A 20,587-nucleotide genomic window follows, 5' to 3' on the forward strand; every position below is an offset into this window, starting at 1 on the left:
TGTTTCTTTGCTTAATGCTTGCTTTGGATTGATCACCCTTTGCATGATTTAAGGTTCCATTGAGTATTGGGAAATACCTTTGAAATTAGTTCTGGAACATATGCCTAGTGGTGATTGTATCTAGGGATAGAGCTTGACCCATTAGTAGTCTTAAACCCTAGCCCGTAATGCGGGTGTAGGTATTGGGTACTCAAGGGATTGATATTCAATATCCGCACCTAGGCTCTTGCTCTAAGGGATTAGGTTTGAGTAAACTATTGGGTTGACTAAGCAATGAATTTAACAAGAGATTAAGGATACATTAGTGTTACGTTCGGTGAAATCTGACCCCCACAGCCTCACAATACCATTATCCCATTTCTACTCTTTCCCATTCTAAAACTAATCTCTTTATAATTTTAACATTCCAATAGTCATGCTCTTCATCTCACATTTACATGACAAACTATAAATTGGAATTATTCTTTAGTCACGAATAGTCAATAAATGCTTATTTTACCTTCTAATCCCTGTGGATACGATATTTTTACTACTTGAACGGCCGGTATACTTGCCGTGTTTGAGACCGTTGATAGAATTAAACTAAATTTCAATTATAACAAAAGTACTTCAACGGAAATCTCAACAGTAGGAGGTGGTGGAGGCTGCTGCTGTTGTTGCTTGAAAGGATGTTGATATTTTCCAGCAACAGGTTGAAATGCAGTATGTTGTGGTTGCTGTCCCCATTTTAAATTTGGATGATCTTTCCAACCTGAATTGTATGTTTGGGAGTAAGGATTGTAATTTTGCTGGTGTGGAGGTCTATGTTGCTGTTGTTGTTGGTTGCTGTAAACTCCAGAAACATTTGCATCTGATTCTTGGAGAGTAGGACATGAATCTGTAGGATGTTCAATGGCATTACAAATGCCACATGTTCTTGTTGGACATACATTTGCTGCAGCCACCTGTTGTTGACCAATTGCTAAGTGCCTCACCATGGTGGTCAGCTCATTAAGTTTGTTTTCCAGCCTTTGATTATTAGCACCAACTACCATCTCATTTACTCTTTTTACAACAGCTCCTCTGAATCTGAATTGCTGAGTGTTTGCTGCCATGTTTGTAATGAGTTGTCTTGCAGCATTTGGTGTTTTGTCCATCAATGCTCCTCCACTGGCTGCATCTATCATGCTCCTGTCCATCATGGTTAGTCCTTCATAAAAATATTGAATTAACAACTGCTCACTAATTTGATGATGAGGACAAGTAGCACACAGCTTGTTGAATCTCTCCCAATATTCATATAATGTCTCCCCCTGTTGCTGCCTAATACCACAAATCTCTTTTCGGATTGCTGCAGTTCTGGAGGCAGGAAAGAATTTTTCAAGGAACAACCTCTTCATGTCATTCCATGTAGTAATGGTAAAAGGTAAAAAATACAACCAATCCTTGGCTGCACCATCCAGAGAGAAAGGAAATGCTTTCATTTTGACAAGATCTTCTAGAACAGTGCTTGGCCTCATGGTTGAACAGACTACATGGAACTCCTTGAGGTGTTTGTGTGGGTCTTCTCCTGCAAGTCCATGAAACTTAGGCAACAAATGGATTAGACCAGATTTGAGTTCATAGCATGTCTCATTTTCAGCATATTGGACACACCATGGTTGATATATAACATTAGGTGTGGCCAACTCTTTCAATGTAAGTTCATGATTATCAGCCATGTTATACAATTCAGAATCAGTTTCAGAAGAAGAACAAGATTGAAAATTAAAAGTCTCACTATCTAAGCAGGATTGAAAATTAAAAGTAGAATTAATAACTACTTCAGAGTTGACTATACTACTATTATTATTCTGACTAGACCTAGACCTTAACCTATGATGAAATGTTCTTTCTATCTCAGGATCAAAATCATGTAATGTACCAGGGTTGGACCTAGTCATACAAGTAAGAACACATACAAGGTTATGTAGTCAAAAGTCAACAAGAAAAGTCAATATTTACTATATAAGCAACTATAACATGCAAAACTGTACCAAATGAATTTTAAAAAATATTTCACCACCAGAACATCATTTCATACATGATTTCCTAATTTTGAGAATTTTTTTGGTGATTTTTAAAAATATCAAAAATAGTAAAAAATTGAAAAAGTGGTCTAAATGAAGGAATTTGGCAAAAAGGGCCCCCAACACCCGTAGTTATCCCATAATAGGGGTGCCTTGATGTGTGAATTTTAGCTACCTTCCCACCAATTTTCAGCCCAATCTGACAACTTTCACAAAAAAGGCCAAAATACCCCTACAAAAATTTATATAGAACTAATAGAAGATGAAGGAATTTCGTGATTTTAAGCTCAAATTACCCCCATTTGGGAGTAAGTCTGCTCAGAATCACGTTTTACCTTTGGAGACCAAGTTTCAGCTCAATCAGAGAAACTTTGAAAATTTTCGGAATGGTTTCATGGAGAGCCAAAACCAAATTCTTCAGGAAATGATTTCTACTAGCCCTCTGTTTTCGGAATGTGTTTTCCTCTGTTTTTCCTCTGTTTCCTTTCCCTGTTTTTCCAGCTAAAATACAGCACAAAGAAACCACAAAGAAACCGCAAAGAGACCACACAATATTGCTACAAAAACACTACAAATTACCTAAACAACACAATTCAAGACAAACACAATAGTATTGAAAACTAAACTGCAAAAACAACAATGAATTAGTGACAGAATCAGAGTTAGAATTGAATTACAAAATACTACACTATAAATTCGAAAACATTTCTACAAACAGTTAGTATACATGATAAAAATCAAAACAAAATGACTTATGTCCCCGGCAACGGCGCCATTTTGATATCCATGTCGTTATGGAAATCAAATAATTCCAGGTCCTCCGAATTAAAATGTAATGTAGTGAGCTAACCTAGGTCGAATCTCAAAGACAGAAATCAATTTGTTTGAAGATTTTATCAGTTCAATTAGCAAGGGGATTGAAGAACAGTTTAATGAATACTAGATCATAAATTCGAATCAATTGAAACAAGATGGAAATCTAATCAAATGAAAATACCAATTCAAATCTCAGATTTATACGGTAATAAGGAATTAATCCGAATTCCACTGTTTATCATTCAATTCGAATTGGAGAACGAAGAACACAATCGTGTTCTATGGAAAATTAGACACAAATCTGTTTTATAAAATTCCAATCCAAATTGAATCCAACTTTGGTGTTTTAATTTCAAAACGAATTGAATCTGTTCTTGAATTAATTAGAGCTAAATCATAATCATGAATTTAGGTCGAATTAATCAAAAACAGATTAGAGAGAAAGAGGAATTCCAGATTTTAAAGAACAGATTACCGCATAATCAGAAACTTGAATCGGTGCAACGAACCTAGCCGAGCATCTTCATCATCCTTGCTTCACAAATCTGTGTTCAAGCCTGAGAAGAAGTTCATCCAAGAATTTCAAGAAGCAGAAACAGTTCATGGAGAATGGAGGAGGGAAAAAACAACTTGAATTCCAAGAAACTGAATCTGAAAAATCTTTAAACTGAAAAAGTGTGTTATTTTTTTACATCACTGTAAGTTTTGCTATATGTAAACGACTTAATGGGCCTAAATCTGACTAAACAAGATCCAGCCCATTAGCTTAAGTCACTAATACACTAATTACAATTCATTAAGTCCTAATCTAAAAACAGAAAATAAATCTGCACAGAGCTGCGACTTTGTAGGCAAAATTAGACATCCTTAACGTCTGAACTGGGCTTTTCTTCCAACATAGAAATTGTAAATCTCTTTCTTATCTTTCCAGGGACACCAAGAACGTTCAATTCTAAGGTCTGTAGCTCCAGATATGGCCTGTGCAAGAAAACTGTTCAAAGCAGGAAAAATATGAAAATTAACTAGGAAATGCAACTAATATCTAAAATGACTTACTAAATCAAAACAAATCTAAAAATATCAAAATAACCTCAACACAAGTCTAAAATACTATAAACCAAACATATAAAAAATGTGTAAAAATATATCTATCAATGGGCTTGGCTTCGAGTTATGTCAAGGTTCATGATAGGTTTCCGAGGTTCACTATTTGACCTCGGATGGGTTTATTGGGGCTTGTACCCAATGTCACTTTTGGGCAAGGCAAATTTCGTCGAGGTTCAGGCTTGACCTCGGGTAGGAGGACCGAGGTTCGTACTCGACCTCGCCTTTAAGTAAAGCAGATTTCATCGAGGTTCAGGCTTGACCTCGAATAGAAGGACTGAGGTTTGTACTCGACCTCGCCTTTAAGTAAAGCAGATTTCATCGAGGTTCAGGCTTGACCTCGGATAGAAGGACTGAGGTTCATACTCGACTTCGTCTTTTAGCGAAGCAAATTTCATCGAGGTTCAGGCTTGACCTCGGATAAAAGGACTGAGGTTCGTACTCGACCTCGTCTTTAAGCGGAGCAAATTTCCTCGAGGTTCAGGCTTGACCTCGGATAGAAGGACTGAGATTCGTACTCGACCTCGTCTGTAAGTGAAGCAAATTTCATCGAGGTTCAGGCTTGACCTCGGATAAAAGGACTGAGGTTCGTACTCGACCTCGCCTTTAAGCGGAGCAAATTTCATCGAGGTTTAGGCTTGACCTCGGATAGAAGGACTGAGGTTCGTACTCGACCTCGCCTTTTAGCGAAGCAAATTTCATCGAGGTTCAGGCTTGACCTCGGATAGAAGGACTGAGGTTCGTACTCGACCTCGCCTTTTTTCAACGTGGTTTCATGCGACAATCACAAGAGCAATGGATAAGATAATGGATTGAGCAAAACGAGTAATTTTATTGATTGTTTTTGTGTGCCTCGTTAAAAACCCTCTTAGTGAAGGACTGAAGCGAGAAAAGAGTGCATAATTTTGTTCATACTAAAAAATAAATGAAACTTAAGGAGTCACAGCAGGGTGATCCTTGCTTTGTTTGCTGGAGGGGGAAATCTTTAGGCTTTCGGTGTAGCATTGCCGAGCCGTTTTCTGATTAGCTTTGACGGAGATGATTTTACCGTCCTTGTCTGGGAACTTCATGGTGAGGTGCGGGGTTGACACTATTGCGCCGAGTTGATTCAAGGTGGGCCTTCCGATAATGATATTGTAGGAGGTATTGGCTTCTACTAGGAGGTATCGGACCATGATTCGCCTTGTGTTTGGTGGCTTCTACTAGGAGTGTGGACTCGCTCTCTTGCGAAGCCGACTAGGGGCTCGGTGTGGTGTTGGATGAGTGAGTGGGGGATGTCTAGCTTGAGGAACGTTGGCCAGTATAGGACGTCGGCTGAGCTTCCCTGGTCGATGAGTGTTTTCTGCACCTCCCAGTTGGCTATTTCTACAACGATGACCATGGGGTCATCCTGATTGGGGCTGATGCCTTCGTAGTCCTCGTCGAAAAAAGAGATCGGTGGCGAGCTTGGGTGCGGCATCGAGGTAGTGGAGTGGACGCAGTTGATGTTTCGTAGGTGTCTCCTTCGAGCCGAACTACTGGCCCCTCCTCCTGCGAAGCCACCTGCGATTGTGTTGATCACTCCCCGTAAGGGAGCTGACTCCGTCTCTTGGCTTATTTTAGCTTGAACTGCGCCGCTAGTATTTGGCTGGGAGCCCGGGGGTAGGTCCGTTCGAGTTCCAGAGTCGCGACCTCTTCCTCGCCCCCATCCGCCATGACCACCTCGTTGTCCCTGTTGTCGCTGGACATACTGGCCGAGGTGGCCCACCTGGATGAGTTCTTCGATGCGGTCCCTGAGTGTACGACACTCTTCTGTTGTGTGACCATGGTTCCTATGGTATCGACAGTGTTTGGACTTGTCGACATTGTCAGGAGTGTAAGCTGGTGACGGAAGGGCCAACAGGTTGCTGTTGTTAGCTTCCTCCAGGATATGGACTCTGGGTGCGTTTAGGGGAGTGTAGGAGTCGTATCTTCCTCCTTTGTTTGCCCTGTTTGATTTCTTGAACTGGCTGTCGTTGTTGACCTTAATTTTGTCTTTGGTTCCTTGTTCCGGTTTGGCGTGAATTTTTCCACGGGCCTGGTCGTGGAACGCAGAGTGCTCCTCCATCTGGATGTATCCGGTTGCGCGGGGCGCAGAGCTCGTCCATGTCGCGGGGGTGTTCGCGGCATAGGCTGTCGACAAAGGGCCCAGGCTTCAATGCCATGAGCATGGCATGGAGGGTGACTTCGGGGTTCAGGTCCTTGATTTTGACCGAAGTGATGGCGAATCGCTCCATGAACGCTCTGAGTGACTCATCGTCGCTTTGTCTGAGGTTGGCCAGGGTGGCCGAGGTGACGTGATGAGGTCGGCTCGTTGCGTACTGTGCTGTGAACCTCTTGACTAAGGTGCTGAAGCTGTCGATGGACCCGGCAGGTAACTAGGTATACCAGGTGAGTGCGGCTCCTCTCAGCGAGGTCGGAAAGACTCTACACAGAATGGCATCATTATTAGTATAGAGGTTTACCTGCGTTGTGTACAGGTCAATGTGCTCGTCTGGGTCCGTGTGCCATCGTAGCGATCGAGGTGGAGAGGCTTCCATCCGTGAGGGAGCGGTGTCTCCATGATGCCGTCCGCGAAAGGGTGGCGGCGGAAGGTTGCTTGCTCTCCCTCGCGGTGGATGGGGGCTCTGCTGAGTTCATGGACCGACTTGTGCGTCGGTGCATGGGATGGATTTGCGGCGGGCCGCGGGGTTGGTACCCTGGTCGTTGCCCGTGGTTGAGAGACGGAATGCTCGTCGCCCTCGTTGTGGGTGGCAGAGTGAGGAGGATGATTAGAGTGGTGTCGGGGGAGCTGAGCGCGAATACGCTCGTTCTCGGTACGCAGTGCGGCCAGATCGGCATCTGTTCGACCTGTTCGATTAGTCTCCTTAGTGCTGCTTCACTATCCATGATGGATGATTGGTTTTCGTCGTTTGTTCCTCGTCTAATGTGGCTTCTAGTGGAAACCATACAGGTAGCCGATAAGAGCTGTCTTGATCGGCCCCACGGTGGGCGCCAAATGTTCTTACCGGATTTTGGTCGTAAGGGTGATCCGTCCAGTAAGATTGGTGAGCCTCCTTCACAGGTGTGCTGATGCTCCGAGGTGGGGTTGGTACCTGCAAAAGAGACTCCGATGCTAAAGTTAGGGTTTGTATGAGTGATAGTCTCGTATATGTAATGCACGTACCTTAGTGTGATTTAGGGTTGCTTTGGGCCTTGGGCCTGAGATGAGATTTATCATGATGTAATATGATATGATATGGTTAGCTGGGGGATCTCGTCTGGGCGAGATCTTCTGGAATCAGTCATGATTCATTTAATAGCCGAGCTGACGTCGCGTTAGCGCGCGCCCGAGGTCATCTTGTATTTACGAGACCGAGCTCGGAGCTCGGTCTTACAGTATGGACAGTACAGTTCTAAATCTCCAAAGTCATCATAGACAATAGAGAAAGTGTTGATGTCAAAGATAAATGAGTTGTTGTTGAAACTCCTTTAGGAAAACAATGTTGATAATGTTGTAACTCTCATGGAAATGGTCCTTCAAATATGGATTAAGGAAGTTGCAAATATATTTTCAGATGATATAATCAGTGTTAAACTTAGGGATATTATGCCTTTTGATGTTCGCCTACTTGAAGGTGATTCAACAAAGAAGTGTAAAGGATAATAGAAATCAAAGTTTAAAGTGAGGAAGAAAAATATCAAAGAAGAGTATTGACGGTTGAGATTTTTCTAATGTCATAATTAAATATTTAAATTTTTTACATGTTTTTGTTTTGCTTGTAAGTTTGATTAAATATTACTTATGTTTAAAAAAAATAAATTATGCAAGTAAATGATATTTGCTTACTAGCTTAATTATATTTTGTTGCTTTTTTACCCAATCAGGAATTAACCCATTTCATTATTAAAGCACTTACTATAAATACTTTTAAGCTGTGCAATTGAGTTCATAAACTCAAACATAACATATCAATTTTTGTGGTACCAGAGATTTTGTAACATGAACTTCTATATTTTGTTTAATCATATACTTCTATTTTTCAATTTTCATGTTTTGTTTTCAGTTGTGCCCAACTCGGAACTTCTTTTGGTCTTTCCCCCGCTTTACGTTTCTTTTTTGTTTACCTGGCAAAGAAAGACTTGATAACAAAAGACTTTCATTGCTAATTCTGCGTGTGATGATTTCGATTTGAGACATTGACCAAGAAAAGTAAGTCTTTGAAAACCATTTGCTTAATTAAACTATGAAAGGCCAGCGTAATATAGCAACTTTGATTCCCTTTGTCTCTGAGCCCCAAAGCATAAAGTTAAATAGTTATGGATGTCATTAATACTGTAACTATTACCTTGCTGTTACTCATGTCTGGAGGCACAAGAGTTGAAACGAAGCAGATACAACCCGGTGACACACTGCTCCCGAGTACTACTCCTGCTTGGTATTCCCGTTCTGGTGAGTTTGCATTTGGTTTCTATCCGCAAGGGCAAGGCAATGACTTTGTCGTTGCAATTTGGTTGATTTGCGGGAAGGACAAGACAGTGGTATGGACTGCACAGCGGAATGATCCACCGGTCAACTCAAATGCAAAGCTAAAACTAACGATGGATGGCAAAGTCGTACTAATAGACGAGCAAGGAGGGGAGAAGATTATTGCGCGTAATGCTAGTGCGAAAGCTTCCTCTGCCTCCGTGCTTGATTCTGGAAACTTTGTACTATACAACAATAATTCCAGCATCATATGGCAGAGTTTCGATTACCCAACAGATACTTTGTTGGGGGGTCAATCTCTTCTTCCTGATGGACCTCAACTGGTCTCTAGTTCATCGCAGAACAGCCACTCAAGTGGACGGTATCGTCTCAAGATGCAGAATGATGGAAATCTTGTTCTGTATCCAGTAAACTCAACTGACACAGCATGGGATGCTTACTGGGCCTCTGATACTTCCAAGGTTGGTGTCAAAAATTATCTTTATTTCAACCGAACAGGTTCACTGCAGATCACCAATGGCAGTGAAGGGGGCCTTACGAAGAGTCTTGTCAATGATTTTGATTTGCCTAACGACGGGAACCGGATTATTTATCGTTCAACCCTGGATTTCGATGGGATATTTTGGATGTATGAGCATTTTATCAACGGTAGTATCCAACTAGTGGCATTTTGGCCGGAGACAGGGAGTGCATGTACGGTGAAAGGTTTTTGTGGCTTCAACAGCTACTGCACATTCAATGACACCCAACCAGTGTGCACTTGTCTTCCAGGTTTTGACTTCATATATCCAACCGATTCCACTCTAGGCTGCAAAAGGAGCTTTCACAAAGAAGATTGTATTAGCGGGGAGAAAGAGAAAGATAGCACAACCTTTTATGAGATGAAGCCGATGGAGAATACTGTGTTGGCGGATCCTCCTTATTACAAGTTCAAGGGTAAAATGTTACAAGAAGAAGATTGCTCTTATGCTTGTTTCACTGATTGCAGTTGTGAGGCTGCATTTTATGACAATACGGACGGAAGCTGCATGAAGCACAGACTGCCTTTGAGATATCTCCGTAGGCCAGAGGAAGGTGAAGCTAGCGGCCTGTTATTCTTGAAGGTGGGAAATAGAAGCCTCAAGAATGGTACTGGGATTGCTGCACCTGACCAACAACTTCCACCTCCAACCAAGACTACAAGTAACGAAGCAACGGTGCAGATTATTGTCATTACATCTGTATTTTCTCTGCTTTTATGCTCAACCCTTGTTATCTCCAGCCACTATATGTACAAGATTCGAATATTGAGGTATAAAAGGTTGATGGAGACTGGGAACTTGGGCCTCAATGAAGAGGTGGCTCTCAGAAGGTTTTCGTACAGCGAGCTGAAAAGAGCAACTAATAATTTCAAACAAGAGTTGGGAAAAGGTTCTTTTGGAGCAGTTTACAAGGGTGGTTTGAACAAGGGTAGGAGATTGATTGCGGTGAAGAGACTAGAGAAGATGGTGGAAGAAGGAGAAAGGGAGTTTCGAGCAGAAATGCAAGCCATTGGAAAAACCCACCACAGGAACCTAGTTCGCTTGTTGGGTTTTTGTGCTGAGGGTTCTAAAAGGCTTCTCGTTTATGAGTACATGCCTAATAGCTCCCTTGGAAACCTTATCTTTGGGGCCCACAGTCAAAATGAGAGACGTCCAGAGTGGGATGAGAGAGTAAGAATAGGAATTGAGATTGCAAGAGGGATTGTGTATCTGCATGAAGAGTGTGAGGCACCAATCATTCATTGTGACATAAAGCCTCAAAACATTTTGATGGATGAGTTCTGGACTGCCAAGATATCTGATTTCGGGCTAGCCAAACTTCTGATGCCTGATCAAACCAGAACCTTCACTGGGACCAGAGGGACAAGAGGGTACTTGGCCCCTGAATGGAGTAAGAACATCCCAATATCTGTCAAAGCTGATGTTTATAGCTATGGAATAGTCCTATTGGAAATATTATGTTGCAGAAGAAATATCGAAGTTCATGTTTCCCAACCTGACGAGGTCCTCCTCTCCAATTGGGCTTATAAGTGTTTTGCTGCTAGACAGCTTAATAAGCTTTTCCATTGGGAAGCGGTGGATAATACTGTGGGGGAAAATATGGTTAAGGTGGCACTTTGGTGTGTCCAAGATGATCCTGTTCTGCGCCCAACAATGAAGAGTGTGGTGTTGATGTTAGAAGGGATCACCGATATAGCAATTCCTCCTTGTCCCAATTCTAATTCCGTGTGATTTTTCTCTTCCAAGTAAATGTTGCAGGCTTGCAGCCTTCATGAATAATCATATGCAGGATTTTCCTCCTTGTCCCAATTCTAATTACGTACTATTGTATTCATTTCAATTATTAAGCTTATTTTCGAGTGTTGAGATAAAATAAGATAGCAAGTCACGAACCGAAGACTGAAGTAGTTATTTCCCATGTTTTGAGCAGTAGATAGTTTATTTAAAGCTTTAATTTGAGTGAAACAAGAAAAATTCACAAATATAAATCAATGAAAGAGTCGGTCTTCACATAGAGAAAAGGAAACCAGGCAGCCCATTGTCTAGCTTCTTTAGCTTTTTCTTATTTTAGATAAATTGCTGGATTGAGGAGGCCCTTTCCAATAAGACCTAAACATTTTGAATGATGCACCTATTAACACTTAGGTGCAATAAAGTTCCAGTATTTTGACCCTACAAAAATGATAAACATAAGTTATTGGTTTTGTACTTTGGGAGAAAAATATATATATCACTTTTAAGTAATTAAGTAATCCATATAATAAGTTTAGGATTATTAGTATTTTGTTTATATATGAGGAGTGATCCTTCTATTCTAGGAGTAAATCTACCTAAACTTATTATGTTCAATAACTCATGTTCTACATCAAATTTTAACGATCCAACCGTTCAATTTAAAGTTCTTAATACATAGATCAAATTTGCAAATTTTGAGAAAATTCGAAAATCATTTGATACTTCATTTTATTAATTTAAATTGACGGATAATTATAAAATTATTTTATACATTGATTCGAATTAATAAAATAAAGTATCAAATCATTTTCAAATTTTCAAATCTAATCTATGCATTAAGAACTTTAAATTGAACGGTTGGATCGTTAAAATTTGATATAAAATATGAGTTATTAAACGGAGTAAATTTATGTAGACTTACTCCTGGAATAAAAAGATCCCTCTTATATATATATATATAATATCATGTGGAGAGTTATATTATTTTTTTTTTATATTGATTATTTACAAATACAATTTCACAATAATAAGATATTTTTTTACTTTGAACCTAAATCTTTAAAATATTGTTCATAAAGTGATGAAATAAGTTCAAAAAACTAACGACAATGAATTGGATCTTAAACACCAAATTAATCAAACCTAAAGCAACTACAAGCCAAATGGTAACATTTATTCACATTTTGTATCAAAATAAATTTTTTATACTGATGAAATAAATTTTATTTATATTGATTATTTACACAAACAACTTCATAATAGTAAGATTTTTTTTTTTTTACTTTGAACCTAAATCTTTAAAATATTGTTCATAAAGTGATGAAATAAGTTCAAAAAACTAACCACAATGAATTGGATCTGCAACACCAAATTAACCAACCCTAAAGCAACTACAAGCCAAATGGTAACATTTATTCACATGTTGTATCAAAATCAATTTTTTAAAATTTTCAACAACAAAATTTATATATTAATATCTCAAAGCTACTATTTATATTACTATTACAAGAATACACTATTATGAGTTATATTGAAGAGGTTGTTGTTGAACTTTAGCAATTGTTTATCATATATTTACTCATGTTATTGAAGTTGTAACATTGATGAATTGGTAGTTATTTCACCACTTTTGTTAAGGTTATGTTACTCTTTTCTTAGGTATTTGTCTTTGAGGATATATATTTATATCAAGAGAATAGTTATATTTTATTTGTTTTTATCGAGATATTTGCACACATAACTTCATATTAGTAAGATATTGTCTGCTTTAATTTTTTTATGATCAATAAAGAAATATGTATTAATAAAGGTATAAGGGGTACCAAAACCCATTTACTAGTAATGAAAAAAAAACTCCTACCACCCTAAACCCTCATATAAAAGAAAAACTCCAAAATCACTTTTAAGGTTAAACCCTCACAATTTTGATTTTAGTCATCACCTAAAAAGTCTCTCAACCAATGGAGTTTATATGTACTTTATAAATTTAGTCATTACCCAAAAAGTTTTTCAACCAATGAAACATGCATGTGTTTTATAAATTTTTATTTCTCATCTTATTTTAACACCTTTATCATGCTATCTGAATATATGACACATTATATCAAAGTTAATAGTATTACTATTTATGTAATACACTATTTTGACATAGATTGCACGCGTTTTAAAATATTTGTAGAAATTGAAAATCATATTTTTTTAACCTTATTAATGTTGTAAAATAGTTAAATAGATCGTTATTTCATTACTCTATCATGGGATCTTGATAGATTACATAGATTATTCATTTATGATATATGTCTTTTATTCAAGTCAATGTATTTCACCATATATCTCCTTCTCATAAGAACTGAATTACTTTCTATATTATAATAAACAAAGTGTTAGACTAGAATTTGTTAATTTCATTAACCAATTAAGATTCAAAAAGCTCAACTTGCGTAGTAATACTAGGATAGTTTCACAATGTAGTCTTCTAATTGAAACTAACCCAAGAAAATCAGTGAAAATTGAAAAAGGATGAAGGAGTTCTACAATCAAAGTGATTTCAAAAAGGGTGACAACATAATCTTCAAATTTTCAAATGTTGGAGTTAATGAGACAGATGTAAGCAAGATAGTTGATGGAGAAGACAACAAACAAATCAACACAGGAAGAATTTGTGTGAATGGTTCATTTTTTTGGTGATTTGCTAATCTTTTTATAAATATATTATTTTTTGTTGAACTACTAAGACTACAACCATTGTGTGAATAGTTTACTTTTTTGCGACAATTTCAAACATGGATTATTGTCTACGAGGTTAGTATTTCATAGAAATGTATGTATCTTTTTAATGAAGTTGATTTGGTAAATATTACGTTATATCCCATATATACTCTTTGTTAAAATTAATGGATTATTTTATATTTATATTTTGTAAAGATATATTTTTATTATAGAAATGTAATCTAATTTTATTCATGAAGTCTCTAATTATAGAGAAAAATTGTGATAAAAAAATTAAATATTTATATTATCTTATTTTAAAAACAAGAAAATAAACCTTAAAATAATAAAAATAAATTAAATATAAATATTTGAAATATAAATAAAAGATTCTTATCAAAACTAATTTATTCTCCTAAAAATATTTAGGCGTATTCTCACACTCCTCTTTGACTGAATATCTTTATCACCTAATTTGAATTTGAATTTCAAAATCTTCCTTTTCTCTTTTTGACCAGTTTTTTCCTTTTATTTCTCTTGTGATTTTTGTTGTAATCCTGAGTGAGACCACCTTAGCATTTGTCTTGAACTTTTATTTTGAAGGTGGTTTTTCATCATCTTCATTCTCCTCTTAATCATCAAACTTCTTTTGAAGACATGCATCTCGGTGCTCTTCACTTGTATCTTCATTTATAATTGGCTCCTCTTCCTCCAAATTTAAAAGCAAAACTCTTGTCTTTCATATGAACATTCAACACTTCATTGTTGTTTATATCTTTAATCACATAATTTTTATCTTCAAATAACACTTTATAGTTTTTTTTCAACAACTAAGCAACACTCAACAAATTTTGATTAATATCAAGAATATATAAAACATAAGATATTAACTTCAAACCTGAATGACTTTTAATAACAATTGTTCCTTTGTCTTTTACTGTAAGGTTTGCTCCATTCCTCATTTGGACTTTAGAGATATCAGTTTTATTGTTCTTTGAATAGTTTTCAGACTTAAGTCACATAGTTTGTATAACCACTGTCAATAATCCAAACCTTTAAGAGTTTTTTGGTAATAAAGCATGACATTGAGAGTAATTGTTCTTCTTCCTCTACTTGTGGGTTTTCAACAACGTTGGCTTTTTCTTGTTGTTCATGAGATTTGCATACATATTTTAAATGTCCTAATTGCCCGCATTTGTAACATTTTGCATCAGGTCTTCACCAATATCTTTATTGTGGATGACTAGTCTTTTTGCAATAATGACATGGTGGAAAAATTAGAGGGCTATTATTTTGGTTGTTCTCTTGGAACAATTCCTTCTTCTTCTTGTTTTTGCCACAATTGTTGTTCTTCCGTTTGGCTAAATATACGCCCTCCAAAGTTATTTCTTATCTTATAAGTCTCCTTTCTTTTAATGCTTGCAATGCATCTAACACCTCTGTCAAAGTGATCTTACTTAGATCCTTTGTGTTCTCCAAGGCTGTTATTGAAGCTTTATATCTTTCAGCTATAGTTACTAGAATTTTTTCAACAATTCTAGAATCAAGAAATTGTGTTCCTAGTAATTATACCTTATTAGCAATATTAAGCAATTTGTATGAGTATTGTTTGATTGTCTCAGTCTCCTTCATTCTTTATAACTCAAATTCTCTCATTAAATTCAACACTTGCATGCTTTGAATCCTTTTATCTTCAACATATTCTTTCTTCATGTAATCCCAAATTGTTTTTGTCGATTTGAGAGTCATGATCTTAGTGGAAACATTTTATGAGACACAGGTAAAGAGATAACCTTTTGCCTTTGTCTTCTTGATTTTTCTTTCTTTGTGAATTTTCATTTGGACAACGATAGGATTGTTTAGTAATGCAAAAATATCATAACCTTCTTCTACGGCTTTTCAGATATCTAAAGCCTCTAGGTATGCCTCCATCCTCACCGCCCAAAAATCATAACTTTCTCCGTTAAAGATGAGTAGAAAAATTGTGAAAAGTTTGTTTCAACTTCCATTTCCACAGGTCATGACCTTGGCTCTAGATACCAATGATGGTTTAATTTATATTTGTATTTTGTAAAGATATATTTTTATTAGAAAAGCATGATCTAATTTTATTCATAAGGTCTTTATTTGTAGAGAAAAGTTGTGATACAAAATTAAATATTGATATTATCTTATTCTAAAAGCAAGAAAACAAACCCCTAAAATAATCAAAAAAATTAAATCTAAATATATGAAACATAAAAAGATTCTCATTAAAACTAATTTATTCTTTTAAAAATATTTAGGTATGTTCCCAACAAAAATAGACCCATGAGTTGCACAAATATAGATGCTAGTTATGTACATGTACCGCCAACGTTACATGCGGGCCACTTGTTATTGAATGGTTTGAGAAAATTCTATTGTTATTATTGTGTAAAATAGAGTTAAAGACTATTCACCCATGCTTTAGGCTTTGTTTGGGAGAGAGGAAGAAATAGAAAAGAATGAGAGAGAATAAGTGAGAACTGATTTAATAAGAAATAGAATAAAATATAATGCAGTTTGTAATTATTTAGTAAAATGAAATTAGATGAGAAATATGGTAGAGATATATTTTTAATTAATTATATTGAATCAAATAAAAATTTAAATTATTAAATTTTAGCATATTTAATATTTTTATGTAAAACTTTGGTTAAAAATCTAATTTGGTCCCTTATAATATTTTTTTGTTTCAATTTAGTCCCATTTTAATTTTTGGTTTCAATTTGGTCCCTAATAATTTAAATTAGTGCAATGTCAAACTTTTGTCCAAATTATTTAAACGGAGTTAACTGTTAGCCACGTAGATGCATAGGTGGATGCCAAATTTCTTTAATACATCTGGAACCAGAACAGCCCGTTCTGAAACCAGAACAGCCCGTTCTGAAACCAGAACGGCCCGTTTTGTACCTGGAATGGGTCGTTCCAAATGCAAAATTAACACACCAATAGTGCAACCAGAACGGGTCGTTCTGGTTCCAGAATGTCAAACACAAACGATCGATGATTATAGTTCACACCCGTGATTATAAATCACGGTTGTGAATCGTGCAAGGAAAAAGATCCAAGGTACAAAGCATTTGAAACACTGGATTTGGTAATATTGTCAATGGAGATTGATAACTTCAATTGCTAAACATTTAGGCTATACATTGTATCATTAAGGACAATGCAGTGTATCACTAAGGACAATGGTGGCAGGTTTTATTTCATTGTTAGCCAAACTGGAGTAAACCACTTACTACCAAATCGACACTATATAGTCAAAGATGAAACGACATGGTGTTTCCCTTGAAGTCATTGACCGATGTACCTCAACAACAATCTGTTATTGAGTAGGTACAACCTGAAGTAGAGGAAGAGGACACACAAGACCAACATTTCACCACACAACCACATGTACAGGTAGATAATGTTGATATCTTGTCAGTCATTCAGTGTTATATGGTGGATAAGATGTATTATTGGCACCTTCAGCATTATCTAGATAATTTTCCTTCTCAGTAATTTCTTTGAACTTTCCTAGTATACATTATGTTATGAATTTTTGTTTTCTGAATCATATTTCTGTCTTTGAATTTATGTTATGTTATGAATTTTTATTTTCAATTTTTGAACCACGTTGCGACATTTTGTTGAACGTACGTATGTGGTTGGCGTTCTGGAACGACTTGTGAATGATCCGTTCTGGTTTCAAAACGACCCGTTCTGGTTTCAGAACAACCCGTTCTGTTGCACTCGTGGTGTGTTAATTTTGCATCTAAAATGGCTCATTCCAAATGCAAAATTAACATACAACATGTGCAACTAGAATGGGCCGTTTTGGTTAAGGTGCATTAAAGAAATTTGGCATTCATTTATGCATTTATATGGCATCCACGTGACCAACAGTTAACTCCGTTTAAATAATTTGGATAGAAGTCCGACAGTACACTAATTTAAATTATTAAAGACTAAATTAAAATTAAAAATTAAAGTGAGACTAAATTAAAAAATATATATATTATAAAAGATCAAATTACATTTCAGTCACCTTGTACATGTAGCGGTCAAGACTTTTGTTATTGAATATTCGTTGTGTAAGATAGAGTTAAAGACTATTGACTGATGCTTTAGGTAGGTCATGGAAAGGAAATTTCTCTTGTTCCCTGGGCCACACGGTCTGTGTTAGAAAAAATTAGCAATCTTGATTGTGTTTTTTTCTCCATGATGAACATTTTCGAGGCAACACGGCATGTGGACCACTTGTTATTGAATCGTAGATGGAAATTGAGAATCGAGAGGGACTTTTGCAACGTCTGCATGAGTGTTGCTTTCTTTGGTGGAGGACTTGTAGCAGTAGCCAGTCGAGTTTTGAGATGAAGAATTATTAGGCAATCCCTGTAATAAGTAATTAAGTAATATTCCCTGTTAGCTGTTACTGTTGTAGTTTAGCCATGAGGAGGAAAACAGTTTTGTTTTGAAATACCAGAAAAGTAACTAGTTACCAAATCCGATGGCCTTCATACCCGTTCTGTTGTTCATGTTATTCGTAAAAGAAGGCAAAGGTGAAAGCAAGATTGAGGTGGGGTCTTGGCTCTCTGCTGGAGGCAAACACAGTTCATGGGCATCAAGGTCTGGCTATTTTGCTTTTGGGTTTTACCAACAAGGTGATGGCTATCGTGTGGGAATATGGCTGGTCGGTGCTGAAAAAACAATTGTCTGGACTGCTGACCGTGATAGCCTCCCACTCTCCTCCAATTCCACCTTGACCCTCAACACGACTGGCCTCCACCTTTTCCCGAGTCGGAGGGAAGACCAACTTTTCATTTCAAATTCTACCGCAGTAACTTCTTCAGCATCCATGCTTGATTCTGGCAACTTTGTGCTCTATGATGATAACCACACCGTTTTCTGGCAAAGCTTTGATTATCCAACTGACACCATATTAGGAGGTCAGAATTTATCTGCCGATGTCGAACTGGTTTCTAGTGTGTCCAAATCAGACCATTCTAGTGGACTTTTCTTTCTCATCTTGCAAGATGACGGAAGTCTCGTTGCTTACCCTTCCAACAGCCTAGCAACTGCCGCTGATGCTTACTGGTCTTCAAATACTTATGCTTTCGACTATGTCATGCCTTATGTTTTATGGGCTTCAGAATCAAAAACTTATCCTTCCAACAATCTCAGTCTCAACGTTTCAGGCTCTCTTTGCCTTTATGTTTATTCTGAGGACCCCTCCGATCCTTATAACCGCAGTTCTTATGGCGATCGCCACACTGGCTTTCGATGTTTTAATCATAGCCCTGGACAGAAGTCACAGAAAACAAGTTCAATCTACCGTGCAACGCTTGATGTAGACGGGAACTTGAGATTGTATGAGCACCAATTTGAGGGCAGTAGCTCACATGTCCAACTACTGTGGAACACCTCGCTTGAGAAATGTCAAATCAAAGGGATTTGTGGTTTCAACAGTTACTGTTCAAACGTAACAGTAACAGGCGATGCCGTGTGTAACTGTTTTCCTGGTTTCGTCCCCTCCAAAAGCAGGGTTAAGGGCAACGTGTCTCTGCCTCTTAACTGCGTGCTGGCCCATAGCAAAGATGGTTTCCAAATCAATGAAGGCCAAAACACAACGAATTTGTATAACATTACTCAGATAGAGAATGTGTATTGGGGTGATGATAGTAATAATCCATACTTTGTCAAACAGATGAAGAAGGGAGAGTGCGACAAGTCTTTCATAGAAGATTGTAATTGCATGGCAGTGTTATATTCAGACGGCAAGTGCAAAAAATACAGACTTCCGCTAACATATGGCAGAAGGGTTCAAAATGCATCGACCGTGGCCCTTTTCAAGAGGCCTTCAGGAATTGTCCCAAGTCTAATTCCAAACAACTTCAGACAGATGCCTAAGCCTAAGCCTAAGCCTAAGGTGATTGTGGATAACAAGAAAAGTCTGATAATGATTCTAGCCTTGGCGTTGGGTTTCATTTCATTGTTATCTTTGGTATTAGCGGTGTCCGTTTTCTTCACTTATAAGCGGAAAGTTTTTAGGTATACAACGTTGTACCCAGGTGAGAATCTGGGATTTACTGAAGAATGTTCTCTGCGTTCATTTTCTTTCAATGAACTTGAGAAATCCACCAGAGGCTTCACGGAAGAGATAGGCAGAGGATCGTTTGGTACGGTTTATAGAGGCACAATTGGTGACAGTAACAAAAGTATCGCTGTCAAGAGGCTGGAGAGAATTGCTGATGAAGGGGAGAGGGAATTCCGAACTGAAATTACTGCCATTGCTCGAACACATCATAGGAATTTGGTTAAGCTCATTGGTTTTTGCATCAATGGATCTAGGAAGCTTCTTGTTTATGAATATCTCAGCAACAGCTCTCTTGCAAGTCTTCTCTTCAAAAGTGAGAAGAACCTATCCTGGGGAGAGAGATTGAAAATGGCATTGGACGTTGCTAGAGGAATCCTATATCTACATGAAGAGTGCGAGGTCCGTATTATCCATTGCAATATAAGTCCTCGGAATATACTTATGGATGAAGTGTGGACTGCAAAGATCTCTGATTTTGGATTGGCAAGGCTACTGAAGTGGGACCCTTCAAGAATGAAAAAAGAGGATGATGAGACAAGTAAGTACTTGGCACCTGAATGGCAGAAGGATGCACCGATTTCAGTAAAAGTTGACATTTACAGTTATGGAATGGTACTATTGGAGATTGTCTGCCGAAGACGCAGCATAGAAATGAATGTTTCCTCAGCAGAGGAGATACTTCTTTCCAGCTGGGTATATCATTGCTTTGCAGCAGGGAAATTAAATGAGCTTGTTAAAGAAGATGAAGGTGTAGATTGGAGGATATTGGAAAGAATGGTGAAGGTGGGGTTGTGGTGTGTGCAAGACAATCCGCATCTTCGTCCTTCAATCAAGAATATCATCTTGATGTTGGAAGGGTTGAAAGATATTGCAATTCCTCCCTCTCCAGCTCACCTCCCTAAATAAATATCCTAAGGATCATGTTATTCCCTTTATCACTTTTGTTGGTATTCAAGTTTAGTATGTGCGCTACTGTAGTTTCTTTTTCATCTTGCATTGTTGTTCCTGTTATTCAATTATATCAAAAGCTAGCTTCCGTATTTGCCACCATGAAGTTCATGTA

At 37.5% G+C, this 20,587-nt stretch overlaps 2 protein-coding genes and 1 non-coding gene across 3 annotated transcripts; all 3 read left to right on the top strand.

Annotated features, from left to right (window-relative positions):
* Nucleotides 1-1,224: 1,224 nt before the first annotated feature.
* Nucleotides 1,225-1,329, top strand: LOC145958468 (small nucleolar RNA R71). Its single transcript, XR_014434304.1, has one exon. It is a non-coding gene; the product is annotated as a small nucleolar RNA R71 (small nucleolar RNA).
* A 6,926-nt stretch (nucleotides 1,330-8,255) lies between these two features.
* On the top strand, nucleotides 8,256-10,902 carry LOC109807055 (G-type lectin S-receptor-like serine/threonine-protein kinase LECRK1). Its single transcript, XM_020369584.3, has one exon. It carries the CDS (start codon nucleotides 8,286-8,288, stop codon nucleotides 10,704-10,706), a length of 2,421 nt encoding a protein of 806 aa, XP_020225173.2. The 5' UTR covers nucleotides 8,256-8,285; the 3' UTR covers nucleotides 10,707-10,902.
* Nucleotides 10,903-17,552: 6,650 nt separating this feature from the next.
* LOC145958411 (G-type lectin S-receptor-like serine/threonine-protein kinase LECRK3) lies at nucleotides 17,553-20,571 on the top strand. Its single transcript, XM_083075616.1, has one exon. The coding sequence runs from the start codon at nucleotides 17,938-17,940 to the stop codon at nucleotides 20,428-20,430; it is 2,493 nt and encodes an 830-aa protein (XP_082931742.1). The 5' UTR covers nucleotides 17,553-17,937; the 3' UTR covers nucleotides 20,431-20,571.
* Nucleotides 20,572-20,587: the final 16 nt, after the last annotated feature.

Source organism: Cajanus cajan, chromosome 5 (genome assembly GCF_000230855.2).
Source record: "Cajanus cajan strain Asha chromosome 5, NIPB_CcT2T_4, whole genome shotgun sequence".
In the NCBI taxonomy this organism is placed as follows: Eukaryota; Viridiplantae; Streptophyta; class Magnoliopsida; order Fabales; family Fabaceae; genus Cajanus; species Cajanus cajan.

Excerpts from the sequence above, each read along its gene's own strand:
- LOC109807055 (XM_020369584.3), top strand. The coding sequence starts at position 8,286 with ATGGATGTCATTAATACTGTAACTATTACCTTGCTGTTACTCATGTCT.
- LOC145958411 (XM_083075616.1), top strand. The coding sequence starts at position 17,938 with ATGGCCTTCATACCCGTTCTGTTGTTCATGTTATTCGTAAAAGAAGGC.